Source organism: Festucalex cinctus, chromosome 4 (genome assembly GCF_051991245.1).
Source record: "Festucalex cinctus isolate MCC-2025b chromosome 4, RoL_Fcin_1.0, whole genome shotgun sequence".
NCBI lineage: Eukaryota > Metazoa > Chordata > Actinopteri > Syngnathiformes > Syngnathidae > Festucalex > Festucalex cinctus.
In genome coordinates, this window is record NC_135414.1 from 27,369,571 (window position 1) to 27,396,111 (window position 26,541).

At 41.7% G+C, this 26,541-nt stretch overlaps 1 protein-coding gene and 3 long non-coding RNA genes across 4 annotated transcripts; 2 read left to right on the top strand and 2 right to left on the bottom strand.

Annotated features, from left to right (window-relative positions):
- Nucleotides 1-46: 46 nt before the first annotated feature.
- On the bottom strand, nucleotides 47-21,477 carry LOC144017049 (uncharacterized). The gene is made up of 4 exons (XR_013283075.1): nucleotides 21,420-21,477; nucleotides 21,221-21,305; nucleotides 554-3,617; nucleotides 47-182 (listed from the first exon to the last, which is right to left on the bottom strand). It is a non-coding gene; the product is annotated as an uncharacterized LOC144017049 (long non-coding RNA).
- Nucleotides 8,884-16,674, top strand: rcn1 (reticulocalbin 1, EF-hand calcium binding domain). Its single transcript, XM_077520015.1, has 6 exons — nucleotides 8,884-9,339; nucleotides 10,133-10,326; nucleotides 10,435-10,613; nucleotides 11,835-11,895; nucleotides 12,051-12,250; nucleotides 15,813-16,674. The coding sequence occupies exons 1-6, from the start codon at nucleotides 9,116-9,118 to the stop codon at nucleotides 15,918-15,920; spliced, it is 966 nt and encodes a 321-aa protein (XP_077376141.1). The 5' UTR covers nucleotides 8,884-9,115; the 3' UTR covers nucleotides 15,921-16,674.
- Nucleotides 12,701-14,104, top strand: LOC144017979 (uncharacterized). The gene is made up of 3 exons (XR_013283306.1): nucleotides 12,701-13,012; nucleotides 13,462-13,689; nucleotides 13,962-14,104. It is a non-coding gene; the product is annotated as an uncharacterized LOC144017979 (long non-coding RNA).
- LOC144017980 (uncharacterized) lies at nucleotides 12,718-17,862 on the bottom strand. Its single transcript, XR_013283307.1, has 3 exons — nucleotides 15,329-17,862; nucleotides 14,878-14,964; nucleotides 12,718-14,799 (listed from the first exon to the last, which is right to left on the bottom strand). It is a non-coding gene; the product is annotated as an uncharacterized LOC144017980 (long non-coding RNA).
- Nucleotides 21,478-26,541: the final 5,064 nt, after the last annotated feature.

Below are 26,541 nucleotides of genomic sequence, written 5' to 3' on the forward strand. Positions count from 1 at the left end.
ACACTTCTATCCAGTGTTAATTATAATAATTAAACTGATTCTGCGGTTGGCTTAAATTCTTTAAAGACTTCTTATTACTTGTGTTTAATAATAAGATGAGGCTGACTAACTTCCCGCCTTCCAGGGGGCACTGTCCTTCAAATGGTGGTTCCGCTGGTACACGAGGGGAATCCGGCCATTAACTGTAATGTTAAAAGAATGAGTCTTAATTTTCCATCTGGTTGAATAGGGAGAAATGTCACACGGGCTGCACTCAAATGATTGTTTTAATTATTACGGGAGTAAAGTGACGGGTGATGAATATGCTGCAATTTTGTGTGTTTCATTTTGAGGAATGACATTATAATAGGGTGAAGTCATCAACAAGAAATAAAGCTAAATATTATGCATCATCCTTTGCATTGTTTTGTATTGTAACGTTGCCCTCGCTCGACCTCTTTGACGGACATTTACTTGTCAATTTCTGCCATTAAGTGCAGCGTTTTTTCTTCTTCTTTTACCTACACCTAAGATAGCGACAGACTCAGACAATTTAACAGGCAATTTAACTGACCGTGCGTTAGTGAAGCTGTCTGAGTCCATGCTCTCTGCCAGCGCGCCACGGCGTGATGGATGTCGGCAGTCTGGGCTACGTGAAAACACACACACACAGGACGCACTCGCAAATGCTATTGAGCGCACCAGATATACACACACAAGTGATATACGCAGACACGCTGGCCTGCCATATTTCCCCAACACAAACGCATATGGGCCCATCAACAGCCAAACCCCTTTTCCATTAAGTCAACATCTTGCGCTGGCGGTTGGAACAGCGCGGGGCTGGAGTCAGGTCGTCCAAATCCGTCAGTAAGAGGAGGCAGAGGCGTTTGTCATCCTCCTCTCTGGGCACCATCCTCCTGGAAGAGGGAAGGGGCGACAGAGGGTGGTGCAGCCATGTAGCATCTGGCCCTGCTAGCTCCAGCTGCAGAGGGAGAGAGAGACACGGGGGGAGGACAGGAGCCGTGGCAACCCATGGGAGAAACTCGCTCGGCAGCCAAAACCGTCTCTGCGTCCCAGAATCGCACATCAGACGCTACATGGAAGCATTTAACGTTGACATTTATATTTTGAAACGCGTGTCATCGCTTGTCATTCATGATTACGTAACAACATTTTCACTGGGAGTAGCTTTCAATGCAGCAAATTTGCTATGAAGACAAATGTACAAGCAGAAGTAGAAAAATGTGATTAATTGCAATTAATCGTGATTAATTAATTACAGATAAATTGTGATTAGTTAAAATAATCACAATTCCATCCATCCATCTATCCATTTTCTTGACCGCTTATTCCTCACAAGGGTCGCGGGGGGTGCTGGCGCATAACTCAGCTGGCTCTGGGCAGTAGGCGGGGGCACACCCTGGACTGGTTGCCAGCCAATCGCAGGGCACACAGAGACGAACAACCATCCACACGCACACACACACCTACGGACAATTCGGAGCGCCCAATTAACCTGCCATGCATGTCTTTGGAATGTGGGAGGAGACCGGAGCACCCGGAGAAGACCCACGCGGGCACAGGGAGAACATGCAAACTCCACCCAGGAAGGCCGGAGCCTGGATTCGAACCGGAGTCCTCAGAACTGGGAGGCAGACGTGCTAACCACTCGGCCACCGTGCCGCCCATAATCACAATTAATTACTGAAATTTTTGTGATTGAAATGGTGTGAGCAAAAGACTGAAGTCCAGCAGAGGGATGACCCATAAATCACAGGTCACAGTGACGACACACAGAGGCCTGAAGACAGCATCAGAACACAAATGATGAAAAGCCTGCTGCGGATGTTTAGCACCAGACTCTGTAGCCTCAGAGGGTATCTTGTCACGGGATCTCATCCTGATTCAGAGCCTGGAGTATATACGGCGTTTAGCATTAGCGCTTAATGTCCTAGCACGTCCGAGGGCTGCCACGCAGTCCCACTGATTGAAAAGAAGAGATCAAATTGGATGTTTAGGGGGGAGAGATGAGAAGTTCACAGAGGGCCAACACATGCGTCGTTCCTACTGTGAAGTACGTGTGACCTTTATGGAGGGAAGATCTTGGGGGCTGAGGAGCCCCTTGCTCGCTCGTTTGTCCTCTGGGATTAATTAACCTCATTCTCCCAATAGGCCTCTGGGATTTGCATTTCAGATTGGGTGAAATCCTGCGGGGGGCCTTCATGCGCTTCCACTCTGATCACAACCAGGTGGAAGCTTTTCAACACATATTTGACATTGTGTTTGGCAGTTTGCTGACCATGACGATTCATGCAGGATGACAAGGGTGCTAATGATGCAATGTGCTAGTCAACATTTACAATGTGGAGTAAACATTTTTGACTGGCAAGTATGTTCAAATGTATTTACAAATTCAAATTCATTCAAACCTACTTGTAGGCTAATTGCTAAAAACTTTTTTTCCCATAATGCCACAGTGTATTGATTTGGGTATGCACAAGTATTTTTTTTTTTTTAGCATTTGGCTTACATTATACAAATATATTTGACAAATAAGTAGGGATGTAGTGATAACAGCAATATCGTGATATTGTGGTATTAAAACTCCCACAATATATCGTTGTCGTCATGTCACACTATTGCAGCACACTAAAGCAGCACATCTTTAAAAAAAAAAAAAAAAAAGTTGATTTCAATTTGTGCAGTTCTAGCACCCTCTGGTGGCTAGTTTATTAGTGCAGTTTAATTTTCATACATCATGTTTTGGCCCTTCTGTGTTGCTGGCCCTGATTTGTATGCTAGTCACAGGCAATACAAATACGCCGTTGGTTTTCACTGCAATATCAGATTTTCAGAATTGTCAATTGACTTGGGGAATCCCCCCCCCCCCCTTTTATTTTATTTTATTTTTTTTATTTTTATGATTTATTATTGTCTGCAGTGCATGATTTCTATTTGGCATTTTTTCCCATAATGCCACGTCGTATGCGCATGTGCAAGTCAATACCCCGTTGTTTTTAGTATTGAGCCTTCAAGTACATTCAAACATATTATGATATATAAGTACATTTTAACGTAATTAGGTTTTATCATATTTGCAAATACGTTTAACGTATTAACAAATCTGTTCCAACGTATTATTAACCAGTGAAAAATACTTACTTCTACTTCTACTACTACATTTTTTTCCCCCCAAGATTCAGGAACTTTATATTATGATAGTGTCCCATACCTTTTCTTCAGTGGAATTCTTTCTTCCAAACATGCAACAGGGACTTTTGTGAAGACATTATTCTGCTTAGTCAGACAAGCAAATGAAATTAGCCACACGGACCTCAAGCATCTGTTTGATGTCAGTAATCACGTGTCAAGGGGGACTGCCGTGAACCATTGTCAGCTTCGGCTATAGATACACATCCTTACAACGTGCTAAATGTCATATTCCCAAAAGATACAGCACAAATTCAGCGTTCTCCCCAAAAAGCGGAACATTAATGTCAATCACGGCGGCGGAACGCCAGAGGGCTGCCAGCTCACGCGACAGGCGCCGGTCCCCGCAGCCTCGTCACGGCCGTCCCCAGACGGTCCACCACAACAGCGCCAGCTAATCTTCTTTTCATGGTCTTCATTACGACCTGTCAGGACATAAATTGACAGTAAATGGCCACGTTTATTAACACGGCACTAAAACAGCATCCTTAACTGTTCTGGCCCCTCGTGCAAATGTTAGCGTAATTCACTGACCGGGGGGGGGGGGGGGGGGGGGGGGGGTGTATCAATTAAGAGGAGACATAAAACGACAAACACACACCGCTTGACAAACGGGGGCTTGACAATGACAATTCCACCTTAATACACCTCCTCAAACATTATGTCCGCCGTTGATGACCCCCCTTTGAAGACCTATTCAGACAGACACTTGCTCGCCACATATTTGCAGCGTGAGTAACGACGGCAAGGGCCACGCTTCGCATCGACACGCAAGCCTCGGCTCGGAGGCTTGGCGCGGACTTTGCCAGAAACGCAGTAATTACTAGATCAAATCTTCACCAATGGAGCCAACGCTGTTCTGTGATCCCTCCTATACTAATCAGCACACTGAGGTATGGCCGCGCGACTATAAATTGCTGACTTAATTAAAACCAGGACCCCTCTGTCATCTAATTACAGCGAGAAAAGGTTATTGCTTCAATGCAATTTTCCAAATATGATTCCCTCACAGTTATTAAAGGCCTGGGTGTCATTTATTGTTTTAGATTTTTCAATATGGAAATGGCCCCAGTGACAGACGTAATGACTCGGGGAAAACGCTTCATCTCGATAGCGGCCCTGGCACGGCCATTTGTCTGAGATAAGTGGAGCGAACAGGAACCGGGGGAAATGTCACGGGAGGCATCCCATGATTGCCTCCACTTTACAGTTGTCATTAAACGGAGCAAAGGTTTCTTTTCTCCTCCGTGGCAGCAATGAGAAGTTTATTAATCTATCTAGAATAGTGGGGGTGGTGAGTTATTAGAACTATGAAAAGTCCCAGTGGTGGGGAGGGGGCAAATGGCGGAGGGGTAATTGTGTGATGAGAGACATATATTTGCTGTTATTGTTCAGTCAAATAAACATTCTTTGGCAGACCATCAAAAGTGCAGGAAGAGGATGCATCCAAAGAACACACTGCCAATTTGTAGAGAAGGCTGAAAAGAAGACCCAAATGCTCAGAACAGTGGTGAAATAAAATGCAGTTGTTGCAAATACGATGATCACAGATAAAGTCACAGAAATTACAGTGGAACCTCTTAAATGAATGCCATGGCATGATTCCGTGCACTTCACAATTTGACCACAAAAATCAAAAATCAAAATTGTCCCTGCATTGTATCTTCTGTCCATCCATATTGGTTGTTTAGCTATCTTGTTTTAGTTATAGTTACATAAATTAACCGCTAAAGTAGCTAGGAAAAAGCTAGCTAAGGCTACCTTGCTGTAAAAATTAAAAATTGTCCCTGCATTGTATCTTCTGTCCATCCTTATCGGTTGTTGTGCTATATTGTTTTAGTTATCATTACACAACTTAACCGCTAAAGTAGCTAGGAAAATGCTAGCTAATGTTAGCTAGCAGTAAAAATTCAAAATTAGCCCTCTTCTGTCCATCCTTATTGGTTGTTTTGCTATTTTGTTGTAGTTATCGTTACATAACTTAACTGCTAAAGTAGCTAGGTAAATGCTAGCTAATGTTAGCTCGGGGTAAAAAAAATAAAAATAAAAATTAGCCCTACATTGTATCTTCTGTCCATCCTTATCAGTTGTTTTGCTATTTTGTTGTAGTTATCTAGCTAGGAAAATGTTAGCTAATGTTAGCTCGCAGTAAAAGTTGTACCTGCGTTATATGTTCTTCTGTCCTTCAACAACACTAATGAGTAACTGTAATGATTAATTTAGTAAATTGGCAGTAGCTTGATTTAAAAAAATATATATCAGTTTTATTAAGATTTAAACAATAGATGAAATCATTAACTATAGTAAATGGGATGAAGCTTTTTAAAAGGAACAATCAAGACAATTGTGACTTCATGATATACTAAAAACAGCACTGAATTGGTTCCAACTAATTGTCTAGAGGTGTATTAATGTAGAAATGACACATAAGCAGCTAATTAAAACATTTTGGCTACCACAAATTTACAATGTATTCTGACTTCAATCACATCCACAGCCATAAATCTCAGTTATTTATGCAGCTATAATAATCGCATATTCGGATAAAATCCCCAGTGTTTAAAGGAACTCTGCAGCTCGTGAAGCGTAAACGATGATTAGTAAATTAAATTAATAGAATCTCCAATATGTGGTTGTGAGCGTGGGCCAGGAGAAGGCCAAACAGAAGTGTACATCCTGGACACTAATGCTGTGTGTCGCCCACCATAGGGTTTTCTTAATTACATTAACCAAATGCCTTCTGCAGAGAGTGTGTGTAATGTCATGGTTAACTGAACATCCCTGTAGCTGCACACCCCCCCTCGCCCGTGCTTTCCTACAGTGAAATATTCATGCTGAAAGCCACTCTTCTACTTCCTCCTTGCAACATTTTAAAGTTGTTTCGGGCAATGTTACTGTTGTTTGACATCGATGCTAACTCACAAACTTGCTTTAAAATCCATAAAAGGTAACCCCACAGCTAAAGTTTGAAGCTGGGCTTTCATGTGCTTTGGGGCTATAATGAATCATCATGTTGAATATCAATAAAAAATAATTATATTAATATAGTATAGTAATATGGTAATATGATAAAATATAATATAGTCTTTGCTGTATAAATTGCATTTGAATTATTTTTGTTATGGTCCAGTCAAATAGATGTTTCGTGTCATCCATTGACTGTCAAGTTGTCCAAGTTTGTTTTTTGTTTTTTCCCAATTGAGAAAGAAAAGAAAAAAAGATTATCTATGGCAAACAAGACAAAGTTGATTAATTTGCTCCTAGCTCAAAAATATGTCGAAATAGAAATTAACCACTGTATATGGTTTGAGTCCAGGTTCCGGCCTTCCTGGATGGAGTTTGCATGTTCTCCCCGTGCCTATGTGGGTCTTCTCCGGGTACTCCGGTCTCCGCCCACATTCCAAAGACATGCATGGCAGGTTAATTGGGCGCTCCGAATTGTCCCTAGGTGTGCTTGTGATTGTGGATGGTTGTCTGTCTCTGTGTGCCCTGCGATTGGCTGGCAACCAGTTCAGGGTGTGCCCTGCCTACTGCCCATAAGCCAGCTTTGATTGGCTTCAGCACCCCCTGTGACCCTTGTGAGGAGCAAGCGGTTAAGAAAATGGATGGATGGATGGATGGATGGATGGATGGATGGATGGATGGATGGATGGATGGATGGATGGATGGATGGATGGATGGATGTTGCAAAGGTAGTTCTCAAAGTCTGGTACAAGTGTGTGGTACGCAGGTTGTTTTTAGTGTGAAATAATCACTGATCTGAAACGTCCTGAATTGTGAATCACGTTACAGTCAGTGATTTAAATTATTTTTTTAATCCAGTGCAGTTGGTTGAATTGAACTTTGAATTTCAACACTTTGAAATTAAAAAAAAAAATACGCATGCAGCACATATTAATTGCAACATTATTTAAGTCCACCCACAGTGGTTTATGATAAGATTAAAAAAAAATACAAATAATACATTTTAGGAAGACAACTATATATTTTATTTTATTTTATTAACACACGCCTATTAACTACTGTATTAACAAGTAAATGTTGGTCATACTTCAGCCAAGTATTTTTTTAGGGAGGTTCTTGGTGTAAAACGTTTGTTGGGAGAACCACAGATACCAACTGTATAACCCCCCCTTTTTTTATTTTATTTTATTTTTACTTTAGGTACTCAACTGATCTTAAGTCTCAAATGGTTTACATTAGATTTTGTTTAACTAATGAGGCCTTCTCACCCACAATATTTTGTTTAAACTCCAATTAGTTCAACTTTGGAGGCTTTTAATTTTGGAGGTTCCACTGTAAATTTCAAGGATGCATCTCACAACAGAAGTGAAACGCACACATGCACACGCACACTTTTGTGTTTGTTCATGTCTGATGACACACTAATTTGAATTGACCAGGCAGGACTAATTTAAATACATGAAGTATTCATTAATTGAATAAAGAGCCTAGTTAGCCTCGGGGCCCTTTTATAAACTAGGGTGTACTGTTTATGCAAAACAGCAATGTGCCATGTGCTGGCTTATTATGCTAATGTCGAATGGCAAAATACATGTTTCTCCTGCCCACGATGGAGGATTAGGCATGGCAGTGTCAGCAAGTTGTTTGGAGGCTACAGACTCTGCTCTTCCACATTACAGCATGTTGATATGTCGATGAGTAATGTGATTCTTCTACGAGTAGATATGGTCACACCCACTGTCCAAGCAAACTTGTTCTGAGACTAACTGAAAATGTACCACAAAATGAGAGTTAACAAATATGGACCACCTACACTGTTGGGTCGTTTATCCACAATAAAGTAGTAAAGACCCCCAAAAAGTGTTTGTGGATCAAAAACATTATTTTTGATGGTCAAGCAGGCAAACATGCCATTTGCAAAGAGCATCTTGATTCATCATTTTCTTACATGTACAATGTTTGTCTTCTAAATTGGATTTCTGCAAGAAGGTTCTGTGTTGGGGGGAGCTAATTTGTTTTTGTTTGTTTTTTTCAACGGAGGCTTTAGGTTTATTTTGTTTTGAATTACTATAATGCGCTTCTGTCAAATTAAAGTTTCAACTAAATAGTTTGAAAATTGCTTTGTACAATGAAATATTGGTAGCTTAATAGTATGATTGATAGTATGATGATAATAATAAACTACCAAAGTGCTTGCAAATAATTGTCTTTGTCTGTGTAGCCTTTCATTCTTCTAGGTCATGATTACCGTGTTTTTTTTTTTTTTTTTTTCATGTGTTCGGGAAAAGTTTATGACTTTGGCAACTTTGCTATTAGGCAAACGAAATTATGTGCTGCTTCAAGATGATTGGCTGCTGTGCCAGTTAAAGGCAAGAAGACAGGAAATTTAATTATGCTCTGATAATGTTGTTTGTGTAAGTTTAGTAGGTTTTTGTTGTTACTAAGTGCCTGTGTGATGGACTTTTGGAGGCTCAACATTTTAACGAACATAGATTATCTTTGATACATTAAACACAGACATATTTTGCTTTTCACTGCCTGATGCTGATGAGGGAAGAAAAAACAACACTCCACATCTATTCTCAACAAGCAGCCACATCCTTTTGTGCCGCAGCTAGCTTGCAACGTGGCGCCGAAATTCCTCTCTCGTTCCCCTAACCAATAACGTGCGTGGTTATAGAGAGGCGAGGGTGAGCCACTCTTAAAGCTACGCTCTCATTGGCTAGTTAGGAGTAGACCGGAAGTCACCGCCTGGTTTTGTCCCCTCCACAGTACAGGCAAACCGATTGCGTAAATACTTAAAACTTAAAGCCGTTGGAGCTTTGCGGATCGGTTTCCTCCGTGCTCATCGTGCCATATTTTAAGTAGTTTAATGCACATGTGTCGTTAAAAGAAAGACAATTTAGAAGCACTGCGGACAGGCGAAGTTGTAGTGACAAAAGGCCGTGCTGTTTGCTGAATGATGGAGGTATTGAGCTTGGTATGCGCGCTGCTGCTGTGGATCGCCTCGGCACACGGGAAGCCCACCGCGAAGAAAGAGCGAGTCATTCACGAAACCAACCTGAACGAGAGAACTCAAGAAGACAACAGCAGCTTCCAATACGACCACGAGGCCTTCCTGGGCAAGGAGGGGGCCAGGACGTTCGATCAGCTCACCCCGGAGGAGAGCAAAGACAGGCTCGGGTAAGTCAGGATGCCTTTCCCGTTTCACACCCTCCGCCAAAGTGGAGCCACCGTGCGTGAGCGTGTTTGTTGTAAATCACCGCACACTCACTCTTCGAGTCTACACTTTCCCCAGCTGAACAAGTGCGTTGCGTGTAACTGTTCATTAATATTTACTAACAAAGCTCAAGTGCACGACAAATATGTGCAATGCATGCCAGCGGATGAGAAAACTTGATTAACATGCCGCCGGCGTATTCCCACACACCTAATGACTTGATTTGAATTATGGATCATCATTAAAGAAGCATTATTGGGGCCGGTGATGTTTTGGACTCCAATTGTCAGTCACAAGACAGCAGTGCTTTCTTCACTGAAATGCATGAAATAGTTTCTTTTTATGTTTTGTCGGCTCTTACGTGGCTAAAAGGGATCTCTGCGAGAGTGGGAGGACCCCCGGTACATCACAACGTGGCAACTGGAGTCTAAGAATACTTAGCTTAAATTGGGCTCCTGCCCCTCCCACTCCAGAGTCTCCTCTCATGTAGTAAAGTACAGAAAAACCTCCCAGCAAAATGTTCAACTAAATCATTTGATAACCAAAGTCAGCTATCATAATGCTAACATATAAGGCTGGCTGTCATTAGCGGGCTTCAAATGATGCTAATTTAACATACACCAAGCAACAACACAGACAAACACAACTTATAACAACACTCCCAGGGCTATATTCCATCTGCTCTCCTATGTTTCCCACAGTCCTTGGTCAGGATGTTCTCGGGTCGGCATGGTAACTTGTAAATTCTCTTTGCAGTAAAATAGTGGAGCGGATCGACAGCGACGCCAACGGCCTCATCACCGCCGATGAGCTAAAAGCGTGGATCAAACGTGTGCAGAAGCGTTACGTGTATGAGAACGTGGCCAAGGTCTGGGGTGATTATGACCTCAACAAAGACGACAAGATCTCGTGGGAAGAATACAAGCAAGCCACCTATGGATACTACCTCGGTAGGCGAGAAAAAAAAAAAAAAAAGTCACGTTTTGGCAGTTTTGTGTAGGTAGACGTGCGTCGTAACATGACGCATGGAAAAACTTTTTGTGTGTGTGTGTACTCAGCCAATCCAGAAGAGTTTGACGATACGACCGACCAGTTCAGCTTCAAGAAGATGCTCCCCCGTGACGAGAGGAGGTTCAAAACGGCTGATGTGAACGGGGACCATGCGGCTGACCGGGAAGAGTTCACAGCCTTCCTGCACCCCGAGGAGTTCGACCACATGAAGGAGATTGTGGTGCAGGTCAGCCTTCCCATGAGCACCTCGCAGGTTCCCATCATAATGGGATGCTGTGATTAAATATGTAGAATTCAAATCAAATTTGAAGGCTGCCCTTCAAATGATACTTTGTGTATATATTATTATTTTTTTTTTTGGAAGCGTGTCCAGAGGGATGTACTGGCAGTCCCATTTAACACTCGATCTTTAAATATGAATTTGGCCTCACGGAGCAGTTGCGCGGGAAATGTTTCGCTGCAAGGCACCATGCCGCCGGGTTCATAAAAGTTGTACTATCCATTTGACAGAGTTAATAATTCAAGTCTCATTTTTTTTATGTCACCGAACGGCACTAAGCAACTGCTCAGCCGTCGGCATCTCTCCGATCGGACCAAATGAAGCTAATAAGTGGTCAGGTTGTTCCAGTAGTCATGTGATCCGCTGTTGGGACAGACTACTCTGTTTTCACACCTTCTTTCACACGTGAAGTCACTGATGATGCAACACGAAACGCTCGAGAGAGGCTTGCTTGGTTGCAGCCGGTCATTCGGCAGTTTAGTGTCAAATGTAGGATTAAATGATGGCGTACGCTCTTGAATTTTGAAGTTGAGTTTAAAAACAAAACGCCACATTAATAGCCTATTTTGTTTGTTTACCGTCAAGCTAAACATCAAACAAAAGAGAATTTGCCGTCGATTGAAAACCGCCACATAGCTTTGCTTCGTCTGCTTACTTAGCTTAATGCGAACAAACAATATAAAACACCACGGCGGCTAAGGAAAAGCATCAATTTGGCATGCAACCTTTCGGATTGAGTTTACAATATTGATGGAGCTTGTATATAATTATTCTGCTGTATTCTACACGTCTTTTAAATATTCATCAGGGTTCAGTGAGGGCATCTCGCCTACAGAAAGATCTGCATCTGTGAGGGTATCGCACGTGTAGAGGAGTGCGTACATTGCACCTTAAATATGTTTTTACAGCACATGTAAAGTCTCACAGCGAACAAAGACTTCTAGCGGGGCTTTAAGTGTTTGGCTCCATGCTTTCAATGTGTTGGTCCACATCAGCAGAGTGTCTTGTAATTGTCGTGTCAGTGTGCCAGCCCAGCTGTAAAGTGACTCTCGTGCTGAGTCGCACTGCCCAGGGCAACCCGTTTCTGCCTTTATTAGTCAAAGTGGAAGTTCCGGCTGCTGTTGACCCTCGTTGGTGACATCACCTCGTTCGTTGTGCCCGATGCAGGAAACGCTGGAGGACATTGACAAGAACGACGACGGGCACGTGGACGAGGACGAGTACGTTGGTGAGTTTGAGCAGTAAATTGGGACTAAAAGCAGGTTTGTGTGGAATCAATTGAAAGAAAAGTGTTTCAGTTAGAGCTTATTGTATCATATTTGAATTGGAAGGTCATATTCATAGCAAAGGATTTATTTATTTATTTATTTTTTCTGCTTTCAGCCGACATGTTTGCTCACGAGGACGGCGGGCCGGAGCCAGACTGGCTCAAAACCGAGAGGGATCAGTTCTCCGACTTCAGAGACTTGAACAAAGACGGCAAAATGGATCGGGAGGAAATCCGCCAGTGGATTATGCCGCAAAACTACGACCACGCCCAGGCTGAGGCGCGACACCTGGTCTACGAGTCGGATCAGGACAAGGTACAACTTCTGCACCCACAATTTTGATACAAATGAGGGAAAAGAATGTACATATTTATGATCATTATTGAGGTTGGAGAATCTCCTGAAATGCACTGAATTCCTCTTTCTATGCCAGTGCTGTACTGAGCACAATAATGCCTCTGTTGAGCTCACTCAACGGTCCGTAGCTGGTGTCAGGTTCAAACTAGTTCAAACATAATCAATACAGAACCACATTTTGCCTCAATTCCTTGAATATATAAATGGCCAGCAGTAATCAAATGTGAGGCGCGGGTATGATTTTTATAATTTTTTTTGCCTATGTGCCACTTTAGTGTCTATGACTTTGAGTGTGTATGGCTTTCAAAGGCGGGGCCTGCCCTGCTGAGTGACATGGGTGTCAGCAAATTAGGGACTAATCTGTTCGTCTGCATTTTAAGTGATTTTAAGTGCGGCCATCTTTCGGCTCACCCCAACTTATAGGTCGCTTGCACGTGTCGTCACTTCCGCCTCGGATTTCTCGTAGTCGCCATGCTGGGTGGCCTCCATTTACGTAGCGATTCGGTCTAACACGTATCTATCACGTTTGTTGTCTGCGTTTAAAATGGTACATTGTTGCTGCATCGTTGGCTGTTCGAACAAAGCCCAGGGGGAAAATGGTCGGCCTTTCTGCCGAATTCCGAAAATAATTAGGAACCAGGGCCTGGAGACAGAGGAGTGCGGACTCCGGAGGGAAGTCGTTACTTTGGGCTCGTGTGTGCAGCGATCACTTTGTGAGCGGTAAGATTATTTACCTTTATTTAATGTAATGCATGAGGATTAATAACGTTTCGACCGCGCATATATGGGCAAGTTGCTTATGTTTTGGATTCATGAGCAAGTAAGTTCGGTAATACAAGCTGGCTAGCGGACGTTAGCCGAAAGCTAACATCGAACATTTTCACCCAAGTAGTGCCAGTGCAAAGTGTTTACTGCTGAAATTGGATTGATTAGTCTTGGGCTCTTAATGCCGATAACATGTTTTTTGGTGGCAAAATGTAAACTTGGAAAAAAGAGACAGAAGGGGGTGATGCAAGTAAACAGACCCCCGGTAGCCTACACATCATGCTAAAGAACTTATTCGGTAGCCTACACATCATGCTAAAGAACTTATTCACGGCCACCCTACTGCGGCAAAATAACCAGTCTTTCCATATTTTATTTGTTTATATATTTGTTTATTTTAACAGGTCGCCCTGCGCCCGTTTTTCTGTCCAATCATCCCGACTGAGCTCCAACATTAAAGTTGGGTCCCAAGTTACATCTATGTCTCAGCCCAGTCGGTGCCAAGATATGAACGTGCACAGGAGAGACAAGCAAAGAAAAGGCGACTTGAAGTGGCAGAGATTGTTGCAGTTATGCAGCCAGATGGCTCCAGTAACCTGTACCCTCAAGTACTGCTGACATCATTGACTCTGGTATGCCACTCAGAATTCATTACATGATATATTGTATGCATGAGTGAATGTATGTGTTTATGTTTGTGTGTGTACATGCACCTTATATTTTAGAGGCATTTGGAAGTGTTTATAGAAATAAGTATTTGCCTGTAGCAATGTTCATACATTAAAAAATTCAACAAAATGTGTACATTTCTTTTACACTGACAAAAAAAACTATACTACTGTACTATATTAAACCTATTACTGGTACCGTATTTTTTTGTGATCTTTTTTTATTATTTCTTTAGGGATCTCATGCCACACCGACTTGATTGCCAATGACATGATGGAAACGAAGGCGAGCATCAAAGCATTGGAGGAGGACAACATGCGACTGTTTGTTTGGAGCTAATAAAGGCAGCGTTTATACAAATTCTATTGTTGGGTTTGTTTACAAAGCTATACATAATACAAATGACAGGATTTGACTCAATGTGCAATATGGTCCCTCTTAAAGTAATGGCATAAATCTTTATTATTTCTAAAAGCACAAAAAATGAAGTGAATAATGATTAGATGTAGTAAATTCAGGGATAAAATTGAACTGTTAATTAATGTAGTTTATTTTAGCACAGGTGCCTACCATCCTGAGATGACGGTATGATGTAATGTTGATGGGGTACGCAATGACTTTCATTATACTATGTACAGAGGAAAAAGTTGCTCTCTTTTAAATTTGTTTAATGTAAGACAAGTACCAGTACTGTGTTAGTTTTCCCAATAATCCTTGTTTCACACTTGTCACAAAACCACTGTCCTTTTGGCAGTCTAGATTGGCACACTTCAAGTGATATCATTTTATTTTACAATCTGCTGCAGCACAAAAAACTACTTTATTCCGCATCTTTGAAGTACATGAGCAAGTGGTAGGTGACAGCGGCTGAGCAGGAACACTGGAAGTCCACTGCTGATCTAGTAAATGCTCTCCCGAGCAGTTCAGGTAAGGAGGGGATTTTGGAAAAAACAAACAAACTGGCTTTTCCAGCTGGCCAAAACGAGCGATCTGGGTGGACTCGCTCAATCACACTTTGTCCACACCACAAAGTCGCAGAAGTCCCGTCCAGTTAAACTCATCTGTGCCTGAATCTGAAAATATTACAAACATTGTAATGAAAATATGAAACCTAGCATTAAATAAACTACAAAAAGTAAAGCCATACATACCTGGTAATAATATTGGTGTTGTCGTGACAAGTGATGGGAATTGTTGCCATCCGGCACCAGACAGAAATTGGGTGTTGTGACAGCCTCCTTAACCGTGAGATCATAAGAAAAGCTGTCAGTATGCTCAGTAGTTACCATGAACACGTTTTATTGTACTGGAAACTGAAACTAAAAATACGTCCTCTGAGTGGTTAACCTTAACCATTTAGAATAAGTTGATTAAGTAACATGTAACTAGTGAAAGGGTAGCATTAAATTTAATTAAGCCACGGGGAGGCTGTGCATAGTTACTTTTTATTCTTATACGCTCTGCCATATTTGCCTGTTATAAAATTATTAGAAAAACCACATCAGGTAAACCCAGCTGTGCATGTAAACACAATAACAGGAAGCCTGAGAACAAATCAACATTTTTGTGTGCAGAATTACCAACACCATGTGGTTTACTTACGTGCAACAGCAACCGTTTCTTCTGATGCGATGTTAAAGTTTACACTCTGTATCCACCCGCTTACAAAATAATTGTAAGCCTCCAGGGATTTGTTGGCGTGTTATGGAGCATGTTGTCAACACGAGGTAAGGAAAGATGTCCAGAGACGTCACATTTGGCCAGCAAGCTTTCTCCATCAAAAAAAAAAATCACCCTTGGTCAGGACGTAATTAGGATCAATCCCGCCACACAGAGACACCTTCTGCCTGTATCGTTGTTTTTGATCTTCCGGTAAATCGTGAAAATACTGCGAAAATGACATCAGGTTGATAAGCTCTACCGTGTAACTCGCGAGTGTACCTTGTGAACCGGCGGACACCCAATATGGCGCCCGAAGAAAAAATTCCCATGATGCATTACGATGTGCAAGCGACCTATTTCTAGAGTGCGGCGCTTGCGATTGCAGTAGCATTAGTCCGTAACAGTATTTGGCATTATTTTTCAGGACCAGATGTTGACCAAAGAAGAAGTCCTGGAGAATTGGAACATGTTTGTAGGAAGTCAAGCCACCAACTACGGAGAGGACCTCACCCGCAACCATGACGAGCTTTGAGCGTCACGTCGACTTGTCACGTGTGCGTGTTTGTGTACGAGGTGGAATTGTTGTATGACAGAATCTCAAGAGTCTTGTTTGACCAGCTGTCCATGTCGGAATGTTGGTTTAAAGAACCATCACTGCAGTTGACCAACAAGTTGGAGGACTTGTTGATCAAAAGTCGGTCCTACCACAACACTAACAGGTCAAAGCGTTGCAACTTATCGTTGTTTCTGACATTCAGGAGCAGGAAGAGGACGTTCGTCCAGTTGATGGTGCCTTCCCACTGCCATTTTCGCCTTACAAGTGCTCAAAGCTGAATGCAGTGCTTTCATGGGTAATGTTTTGATAACAACAATGTGACGCTGCAGTTTAAAGAACAGAACTATTTATTTACGTTTTTAGCTCTGGTCAAGCATTGTGAATTGGGGGGAAAAATGTTTTTAATGTTTAAACTGTTTCTCTTGTATGAAGTTAATACAGTGATGTTTTAACAGCAGTGTCTTTTGCACATAATAGCTTGTTTTATGTAGTTTAGCCCATGAAAGATTTTAATTCTATTTATTTGTTTATCTGTTTAAAATGCCAAAATTGTCTCTTCCCCCACCCCCACACCCCCTTTTTTGTTTTTGTTTCATTGTTTCCAAGCACCACATTTACATTAATGGCTTACATTGTTGAGAAGTGGCACACAGTAACGGCTTGTTTTTGTTTTGTTTTTCCACGTTGAAAAAATACTCCGTTATGTACAAATAAACAAAACAAAAGCATGTCCATTGGGTCTCCATTGATTCTGTCTTGCAGGGTTGACTTCCAAGTTCTAATACCACGTAAAACTGAGAGCACCATAAAACATTGTCATGTGTCGAATGTACACAATAATTTGCCCATGTTACATAAACTGTACTCATGAAATGATCTCAATAGAAATAACCTTTACTTGAGGCTCATTAATATTAGCTACTAGCTGTCACACTAGCCTAAATTAAACACTTGGACACCCTGACGTGACGTCACATACACATAGGCAAATATGTGCACTAGAGTGTCACACAAACAAGTATTACATCATTAAACTCACCTTTTGGCATTTACACACAAATGTTGGGGAATACAGGCAAATTGTAACAAAGTAGTCTACTCGGTCGCTGCATCAAAACCGACAAAAAAAAAAAAAAGTACAAATCAAACCCAAATAACATCAAGATTCCACAAGATGGCACCAAAGAATTTCATTGCTTTGTCTTAAACGCAACAACAGCAAATAGCTGAGTTTTCAGTGAATAACGGAGTACAGATTCTTATAAAATACTGTGAATATGCAGTGGTTCACTTTACTTTATCATACTGAGCTGTTTGTAATCTTTTCAGGAGGTAACAAGAATTACAAACACCTCTTAATAGATCCACTGAATGGAACCCGGCCCTCTAGAGCCGGAGAAGAAGCGGCGTCCCGCTTCACAATTTGCCGCCGTCTCCAATGTGACTTCTTAACTCCTTTAACATCACGAACAAATGGACCCTGTCGTCAGCGCTCACGAGCGATTGGCGTCGACGCACTCCTCGCCACACGTTACCGCGGCGGAGATGCAGAGCGGAGCTGACTGGCTCTCGCTGCTGGCTGTTGCCGTTCAAAACAGCGCGATGTAACTGAGAAAGCGTCTCCGCCACCCAGCGCGTCCCCTCTTGCCTGCTCATGTGGAACATATGGATATATGTGTGCCACTTAACAGGACAAGTCAAGCGGGACCAATGCGATAAAGCTCATTAGGAACAAGGGGACAGCACGATGCATGTGTTGTTCCGCCGCAATGTACGACCCTCTGCCAGCACACGATGAGCAATGTCTGGAAAGCTTGTTTTTCTTGGGTCTTTGTTGAATTAATACGACATTTTGCTGGCTTGGATATGGGGGCTGTACGTAAACAACAGTGATTGTTTTTTAAAAATGCACACAAACTTGCACTTGGCCAACAACCAAGAAAAAAACAGAAATGTAAGCAAGTTGTGTGTTTTCTGCGGCTGCGCGTCCTTTTTTTGTGAACTGTACAAACTTATAGAAACATATAAGACCCTGTTTGTGACCCCAGGAGACGAGGTCATCCGTGGCAGTGTTTTTCAGAGTTAGACGGCAAAAGAGAACATTTTCGCAACAATGTAAAGTAGCTATTCGCTATATTCCTACCTCTAGACATAATCCCATTTAATATTTGCTTCTTTTTTTTTGTCTCAAAATGTAGGCTTCAAACTGTTTTAAGTCGCTCCTAATGAAGTTTACTGTCAAACTACATGTAAAACAAAGAGAATTTCATGTTGTATATTTGAAACAACCACAAGACTTTGCATTGGAGTCTGCTAGCTTAATGCTAACACATAAGAAAAGCATAATAGATGGGCTAACAAATAGCATTGGTGTTGCAACATATATTTGAACACGAACACAAACACAAAGGTTTATTATCTAAAAATAGACATATTTTGCAATAATCAAGTAATATTGTGTCTTACTGGAGAGCTGAGACATCTGCTTGAATATTTGTATGTCTGTATTATACTGTCCCCAGTTCGCCAAGGTTTTTTTTATTTCAATGAATTGAGATACAATTGTTTAGATTAGAGCGTGCAAGCAAGGCACCACTGTATGTTAAAGTGTCGTCCGAAGTGTTAAGTCAACCCCAAAATGTTCTTTACGATATGTTCTATGTGCCCACAAGTGTAAACAGCTGATGAATATTGCATTTGTGGAACGTTTCCCATCTCGAAATGATATCATAATTGCTCGGGTAATGACCAATCACCACTCAACTGTTTTATGAATTTGGTCTTGTGACGTTCGCAAACTGAGCCCTGAGCAACTACGATGTCATTTTCGGTCGACAGCACGTGGCAAAATGGCCGCTCCCTGAGATGTGATAAAAATATGTGGATTTTGCTGCTTAATTCATATTCCACAAACGCAATATTAATCAGAATAGCGTGTTTAAACTAGTGGGGCTGCGTAGAACATATTGTAAAGAATGTCTAGGAGGACTTCCTGTTCAATGTGAAGGGAAAAGCCTTATGTCAGGTCATAGCCTTGTCTAATAGCAAACTTGTCTAATATCGCACACACACATACCACTAAACTATTGCCTACAGTTATGCGTCCATTCTTGCATCCTACATTTGAGTAATTAGTCGACCCAAGACACTAATAGACCTCCTGTAAATAGCATATGAGATTTGTCATGTGTCAGGGTGCATCTGCGCCCGTATGTGTGTGTGTTAGTAGGTGGGTGAGTGCGTGTAAAATCTGAGAAAAATGATGGTGTACACACACCCCGTATACAGGCCTGCCTCGTGGTCATGTTTAACAGCCCGCCCAGACCCCCCCAATCATTCACTCTCTGTGCGTGTGCGTGTGAGGTAATGCCTTCAGACGGCTCTCATATGAGCGTCTGCCTACATCAAGCCCTCTACGCTGATAATAATGAGCCCTCTGGGTGAGAATGGACTCATGAGACCATTGGCCCCATCCGCTGGAAATTTCACTTCATCTATTCAAATACCGCAGTGTCTATTTGTCATTAATTAAAAGCAGAAACGACAACATACCGCCGTACTCTTCCTCCATCCCCGCTGCTCCTTTTGGAGCACTTCATCGCAACCTGCTCCAGTTTCTTATGAATATCTTAGTACTTCCTCATGTCTTTATAATTTGAGTTCATAATTCTTCCTGCCCTCAGGACTTGTTGGATTGAAGCCACGGATGGGCTGAGTTTGTGCCCTTTATATGATAATACATCTGTGTACATAAAAATAATGTGAATAACATGAGACAATACCATATTTCTGTAGGGTTTGTGTCAATAAATGTTGCTGCTTTCTTTTTAAACTCCACCGTATACTAGAGATGCTAGGTCAGTACAGCGTGTCTGAACTTTACTACTTGATTCATATTCATACGTTGCACTATGAAGCTCAACATTGTGCTTCCACAGTGCTGGCAACAGCAGGGGAAGAAAATGTGCCGAGCAATATTTGCGACTCTAAGTGCGTGCCGGAGCAATGCGGGCTAATTCAGCAGCGTTCATGTTTTTACTGCCTTGACAATGAAGCTTGAAGGAGTCCATCAATCTTTGATGACCATCGCTGAGTTTAGTGCTCATCCCTGAAAGCTCCCGCCACAGCACTCTACTCCCTCTAGTGGAGTTGTACTCAACTTTTAACCAATTGTAACGGAGTAGAAGGGCTCAGAGTACATTAATGTCACATTTAAGCGTTTCGTCAATATCCAGTGGGACAACACTAGTTGTAGTAGTTGTCCCACTGGATATTGACGAAACGTGTAGTTACCAGTGAGGCTAGATGTTAACCACTGTAGTACAATTTTGTCACTGGGAGTACTAGTAGCACATTGTTGTCAACTAGTACACAGTTTATCCTAACTAACAACATGTACTGTAGTCTTCCAAAAGAGACAAATAGCGTAAAGTACTAATAACTACATGTACCTTAAGCTGTTTTCTGAAACTAAGCCGTGATTGAGCTCCAAGCAGCTGTGATGTCATTTTCATTCCACAGCAAGTGGCAAAATGGCCGCCCCCTGTGATAGATAAAAATTGGTGGATTTTGCTGCTTAACTCATATTCCACAAACGCAATATTAATATTAATGTGTTTAGACTAGTGGGGCGGCATTGAAGATATTGTAAAGAAAAAAATTGGGGTTTTCAGTATCAAAGCAAAAGCAAACTGTAGCAAGCCGACCATTTTGAGGATGGTTAATTTAGTATCTTCATGAGCAGAAAGTGGATTCAACTAGTTTTGCTTCTTTAAAACTGAACTATTTTTTATTCACTACAGTTTGAAGAGAAATTGTATTATGATTTATTGTAAATAGTTTGTTCTTTGCATATTTAGAAAAGCTGGCACATATTTTTTGACATCCTCCGTTCTCTTCTTTTTTTCTATAGCGGCCCCTTGGATTTTTAAACGAAGACGCAGTTTCGAAAGGGTGTCAATAATCTTTAGTGCTTTCATTGTTCTGCACTGTGAAAACTAGAGAATAAACAGTACAATATTTGCATTGTAGTTTCACAAATAAGTCATACATTAATCATGTTTACATGATTTACCTAATAAATAAATAAATAAATAATTCATTTACCTAATTACAAGTATGAATTAAGAAATACAACAAAAATGTTTACGTATTCTGCCAAACCCATACAAAGAAAATATTTCTTCTACCTAATAACATGGAGTTTTACTCATAAGCAAAAGAAAGACATTCATTTTAAACATGTCATCAAAATAACAAATTTTGTATTTCCATACCTCATTCCGCACTCCAAGGGCGCTAGTGAAAAGTTCCACCATCAGCTAGCTTGTCTTAGCTTCGTACACACGTCTCCAATTGGAGCTAAGAACAATACAAAACGACGAGGTAAATCACAAATCAATTCTATCCTAATAAAAACAACAACAACAAATAAAGAAAGTTCTGTACATCTCGTGTACTTGGATAATATTTTACCGTTTCTCTGTCGACATACGAGCACACAATCTGAAGAGAAGCAAACCGGAAGTCCGACGTTACAAAACAGAAGAAGAAGACGTTGAAGTGTGCGCATTTTAACAAATGCAGAAACGCCACTAGATGGCACTGTAGGGCAACATATTGTCCTTGCACACAAACAAATCAAATACTAGAGAATATCAAATGCACTTTAACAGGCATTTACATTTCCTGCTCGCCTAGTGGACCGTCTCAAAGATGTTTGGCAGTAATCGTGCAATGCAAAAACAAATATTGTAGAGTTATGCCGCTGAATTCCAGCACCCGTAAAAGCTATTTGGTTTGGTTGAATACAAAACTAAAAAAAAAATGTAATTCTCTTTGTTTATAGTAAATTTCAACTGCTGCGTGTCGTGAAGTGTGTTGAGTTCACTGGAGCAAGTAAAAAAATAAAAAAATAAAAAATAATAATAATAATAAAAAATCGGTCAATCGACTTATGCCGGTTTGTTCACAAATCGGAGACACGAGTTCTTTGCACTGATGTTTACTGGGCATGGCTTTTACACCACAGACACGCCGTAGAACTGGTGAGACAAACTGTGTACAATGAAATAAACTTACAAATAATAGAAAAACATAAAATCCAAACAAAACATATACATATCACTTTGGCCTGCTAGTGAACAAACAGGTACTTGTGTGACTTAATTAGCTTCACTTTCGTATTGCGATTTGCGTGACGTCGAACTGTTGCTACTGCTACGAGCTGCATAGGACTATTGCTTTGCTATGCTAGCGAAAACAGGAAGTGACTTAATCGTGCTCAAAAAAGTTAAACGTAAATTTTACCCTTTTAATTTACTTGCAAACTAATTATCAATGACTATATAGTCCCACTAATAGGAAATCGGGAATAGGAAAATAAAAACAATGCACATAAAAAAATAAGTTTGTGCACCATATTCACCTTTCAATTACAGTTACTGAAACAACAGCTCCTCCTACTGGCGAAACACAAAACCGCAACTGCTGCAACCGTTACACGACTTGTAAAACTCACAAGTCAGGTAACTTACTTGTCCATGAAAACTTAACGGTGTACCTGCATTTGTCATCTAAACAATGATGAAATCTTCATATGTGCTATTAAACGTGACACAGATTGTCGTTGTTTTCCATTTACAGTACATGTGGAGACGATGTTATCCCAATGAGACTGATATCTTTGGACAAAATGCTTCTTTCGCTCCATTTGTCCACATTTGCCTCCCTCCTTCCCAGCATCTGGAATCCTGTGGGATGGAGGAGGAAGAGGAGGAGGAGTCCGTGCTTCGTCCCGCTCATCCCCAGGGGTTCTGGGTTTTGCTTTGTGATCTTGTGTCTCACATGATGGAGATGTATCTAATCCTGTTAGTGGTGAACATCTTCCATCGCAATACACGAGGAGATGAAAGACGGCGAAGAAGAGAGGTTGAATTTCAGAAATCGTCATTATGTTGGCGTGTACATGTGTGCGTTTGTATCCTCAAGGGAGCCTCCTCTCAAGGTGTTTTCCCCTCGCTGTCTTCCTCGATCTGCTCCCCGAGTGAGAAAGATGACCCTCTAGGCTCCATCTGAGCTCCAGGCCCCTCTAGGCCAAAGCATTCCCCGTGCTCCCACACACCGGAGCCCCTCAGGCTGCGTGCTACACCGCAGGGAATACCCCCCCCCCCCCCCCCCACCTCTTCCCCAAGACCCCCTCGGCCCCTCAGACTGTTCAGAGCTCCGCACAAGAGCCTGAGGGGAGCGGGGACTGGAACAAGGCTGTCTGCGAAAACAACATGCCCGACTTGGCACGCCAACAAACCCCAACAGCGCCTCCTGTTGTCGCAGTGCGGTCCTTGCACGCAGGCCTCCAAGTAAGTTTCTTCTCTCTGGGGCCTCGTCCCTCGGGTGGTCACCGAGGCACCCCTGTCGGCCCCCCTCAGCTACATGTGCAATGACCTTTCCAACACACGGAGGATAACTAATGTCTTTTTTTTGCATAAGGAATCACATAGGAAGCACCTGGGACTTCACCAAATGACATATGGAAAAGAATATTCCCATAAGGGAGTGAAAGTTCCATATAAAATATGATGATTATTATTATTTTTTAATATACTTCAGAGTCCCGCCAGAATCGGGAAGTTGTCAGGAGACCAGAGGAAGGATCAAAGGCAAGAAAGACGAAGTAAAGTGAAATCCAGCACCAACCAGACACCACCTGCCACCCACAGGGTTACAAAACCAGAATCCTTCAGCAACCCCAGTAACCTCTAAATTCCAACAGATTAGAGAGATCTCAAGAGACCAGAGGAAAAACTAAAGAAAGGAAGGAAGGATAGATGAACAAATCAACAACAAATTGACAAATTAAATCAGGGCAAAAGCATCAAAATAGATTTTAGTCATGGGTGGATGAGTTGGAAGAACTTAACATAGCACAGCATGAACTTTAACCCTCTGATTAACCCGAAGAAAGATTATTCTACCAGACACATTTTTTTTTAGTGCAATTTTACACTTATGTACCTATTTTATAACATTTATGACAGTTTGAGCATTGAGAATGTTTAAACAAGACGTGTGAGAAATGTGAGAAAATGTAAATGCCTCGATGAGAAAAATGTATAAACAAAATTTATAACAAATGTAAAACATAAAGCTAACTACTTTGCGGATTTCATTTCGTGGAAAACGAGGGAATTGAAATGGCAGATCATCCCTAAAAACAAAACACGAAATAGCTTTGTCATTGAGGGGCAATAATGAGTATAACCATAAAAATGCAAAGTACTTCAATGATGTAAATACTCTGTGGTCCGGATTAAAGAACGTTTGGGGCCATATGTGGCCTGCGGGCCATACTTTAGCCCCCCCTGTTGGATATGACAAAGGAATTGTTCTTTGACAGCCCCCCGCATGACGCAAGCAGAGCGCGCTGTCTTTACACACGCTTGTAGCGGAGCCTTAGCAGGTGTACGTCACCTGAGATTAGGCACGCCGACGCCCCTCGAAGGCAAGCAGCCAGCGTTACATCTGAGCGGGCATCTGGTGTTGATGTGCATATACGTATACGTTTGAGTGCGTTCATGCATTTAGCTTGCCGCTAACATTTGGCAGAATGCTACACATAGCAACCATACAGACATCTTCGTGACGCTTAAAGGATGTTTACATACAAACAACTTTGTTGACGTTTTATTGTGGGAATGCTGAAAGCATTCCACAAATGTTATTCAGATTTTTATTTTCTCACTTTTTTTGGGGGGGTGAAAAACAACTCCCACATAATACTTGCGATTTACACCGTTCAAATTTGAACTTGCTTCAAAAATTCACTCATTCCGGGGTATATATATCGTCTGATTACACGTTACTTACAGCGCTCTCACAATTTGACGTTAAATATCAACTTTCCACTTTCCACGCCCACTTCCATCCATACAACTGGTCATCATTAGCAGCTCAGTTCTTTTTATTCATTTATCTTTCAACTTCAATTGAAACTTTGTAATTTTCACATAGTTTATCTTTCAATTTCCTCCATAAGCATTCAGCTATCGGCATTCAGCATTCCCACGCAATTTCTCCGGAAATTGCACGTAGTCTAGTTTGACATGCTAATCTGTTCGTACTGTACCGAACCGTAAACTTAAAACCGATTTTTTGGCTTTTTTTTTTTTGCATCTCATTTTGTCCAAATGCGAAACTTCCCAGTTCATACTTTCTTCACTGACTTTTGCAAAAACTTTCTCAATTAAGCACATTCTAAAGTGGGCTGTGAGATCAATGCGGAGGTTAGCATCTCTTTGAACGCGCGCGATAATGACTGAGGGTATTTAAAGGCACGAGGTCCTTGTGCTCGACGCAGCCTTGGCAGCCTGCAGTTAGGAGTGAAGCGGAGTGAGTAAAATGTTCAAGTCGGCCGTCCCTGTGATCTTCCCTCGCTTGCCGGCAACCCCCCCATGGACCAAGAACAAAGGCAAAGGCGCGTCTTAATCAAAGTGCTCTGGATTAAGAAGCAGGAGGGGAAAAAAAATACACACACACATGAAGGACATGCTACCTCACAGCCATTACGTGGATGGGGAAACAAGCAAGATCACCACCTTCAAATGAAGAACTTGTGACCCGGAAGTCATTTCAATCTGCTCGCTTGAGTCCAGGAGAAGTTCAATTCACTTAAGTGTGCGAAGCTAATAATTGTCTTGACTTGATCGGACTTATGAGGAAGCTTCATTTGAGTTTAGTGGAGGGGGGTGTGGGTGCAGTAGTGATAGTTGAAGATCAGTGCCCGAGTGCAACATTGGTGGCACTGTCTATTAACTAATTTAATGACTGAGGGCTAGTTGCAGTACACTATACAGTTTTGGTGCAGCTAGCAAATCTGAGCAGGTCACTTCAGTGGCCTCAGCATTGAATGAGTCGAGTTGACCAGATGTAAACCTGGAGTTTGGTTGATGATGATGATGATGACACTCCTTCCTGGTTCTCACTTCCGTCCCTTTTCAGTCTATATTAGCATTTATTTTGACCACTTTGTAAGGGCGACAATGAAGTGGGCAGGCACAGCACGTACGTTAAGTTGAAGACATACAAGATTCACGTCTGGTTCAGCAGAACTTGGTGCACTGAGCTGCAAAGGCTGATACTGCCATCATGTGGTTCCATGTGTAAAATGCTTTTCTTCACTTAATATGGACAGAACAATTAAAGGGACCAATAAATCCGTCCGTTTCATGGCCTCGTTAAGTGTCGTGGGAGGGAGGCGAAAAAAGCCCACTGCAATCTTTTACGTTTTTTAATCATTAAAAAAACAACACTGTGTCATATAAAATGAAAATAAGACATTTTAAAGAAATGTATATGTTGGGGAACATGCCGATTGCCGAGTTACGATTTGCTGTATGTTCTTCCAAGGGGCGTGGCCTAGTAAGTGAAGTCAGAAACTGTTTGTCCATTTCAGTAAGCAGTTGTGACCTTTAACCTGTACAACTCCATTGTGGGGAAAAAAACAAGATCTCTTTTCAAGAGAGGAATTAAAATAATCAACTGTGATAATGTAGGTGCATAATTGAGCACACCCTCTTGGCTATGTGTTTAGAACGAACTA

Coding starts and splice junctions, on each gene's coding strand:
- rcn1 (XM_077520015.1), top strand. CDS start 9,116: ATGATGGAGGTATTGAGCTTGGTATGCGCGCTGCTGCTGTGGATCGCC. Junction 9,340..10,132: donor GAGAGCAAAGACAGGCTCGG/GTAAGTCAGGAT, acceptor TTCTCTTTGCAG/TAAAATAGTGGAGCGGATCG. Junction 10,327..10,434: donor CACCTATGGATACTACCTCG/GTAGGCGAGAAA, acceptor GTGTGTACTCAG/CCAATCCAGAAGAGTTTGAC.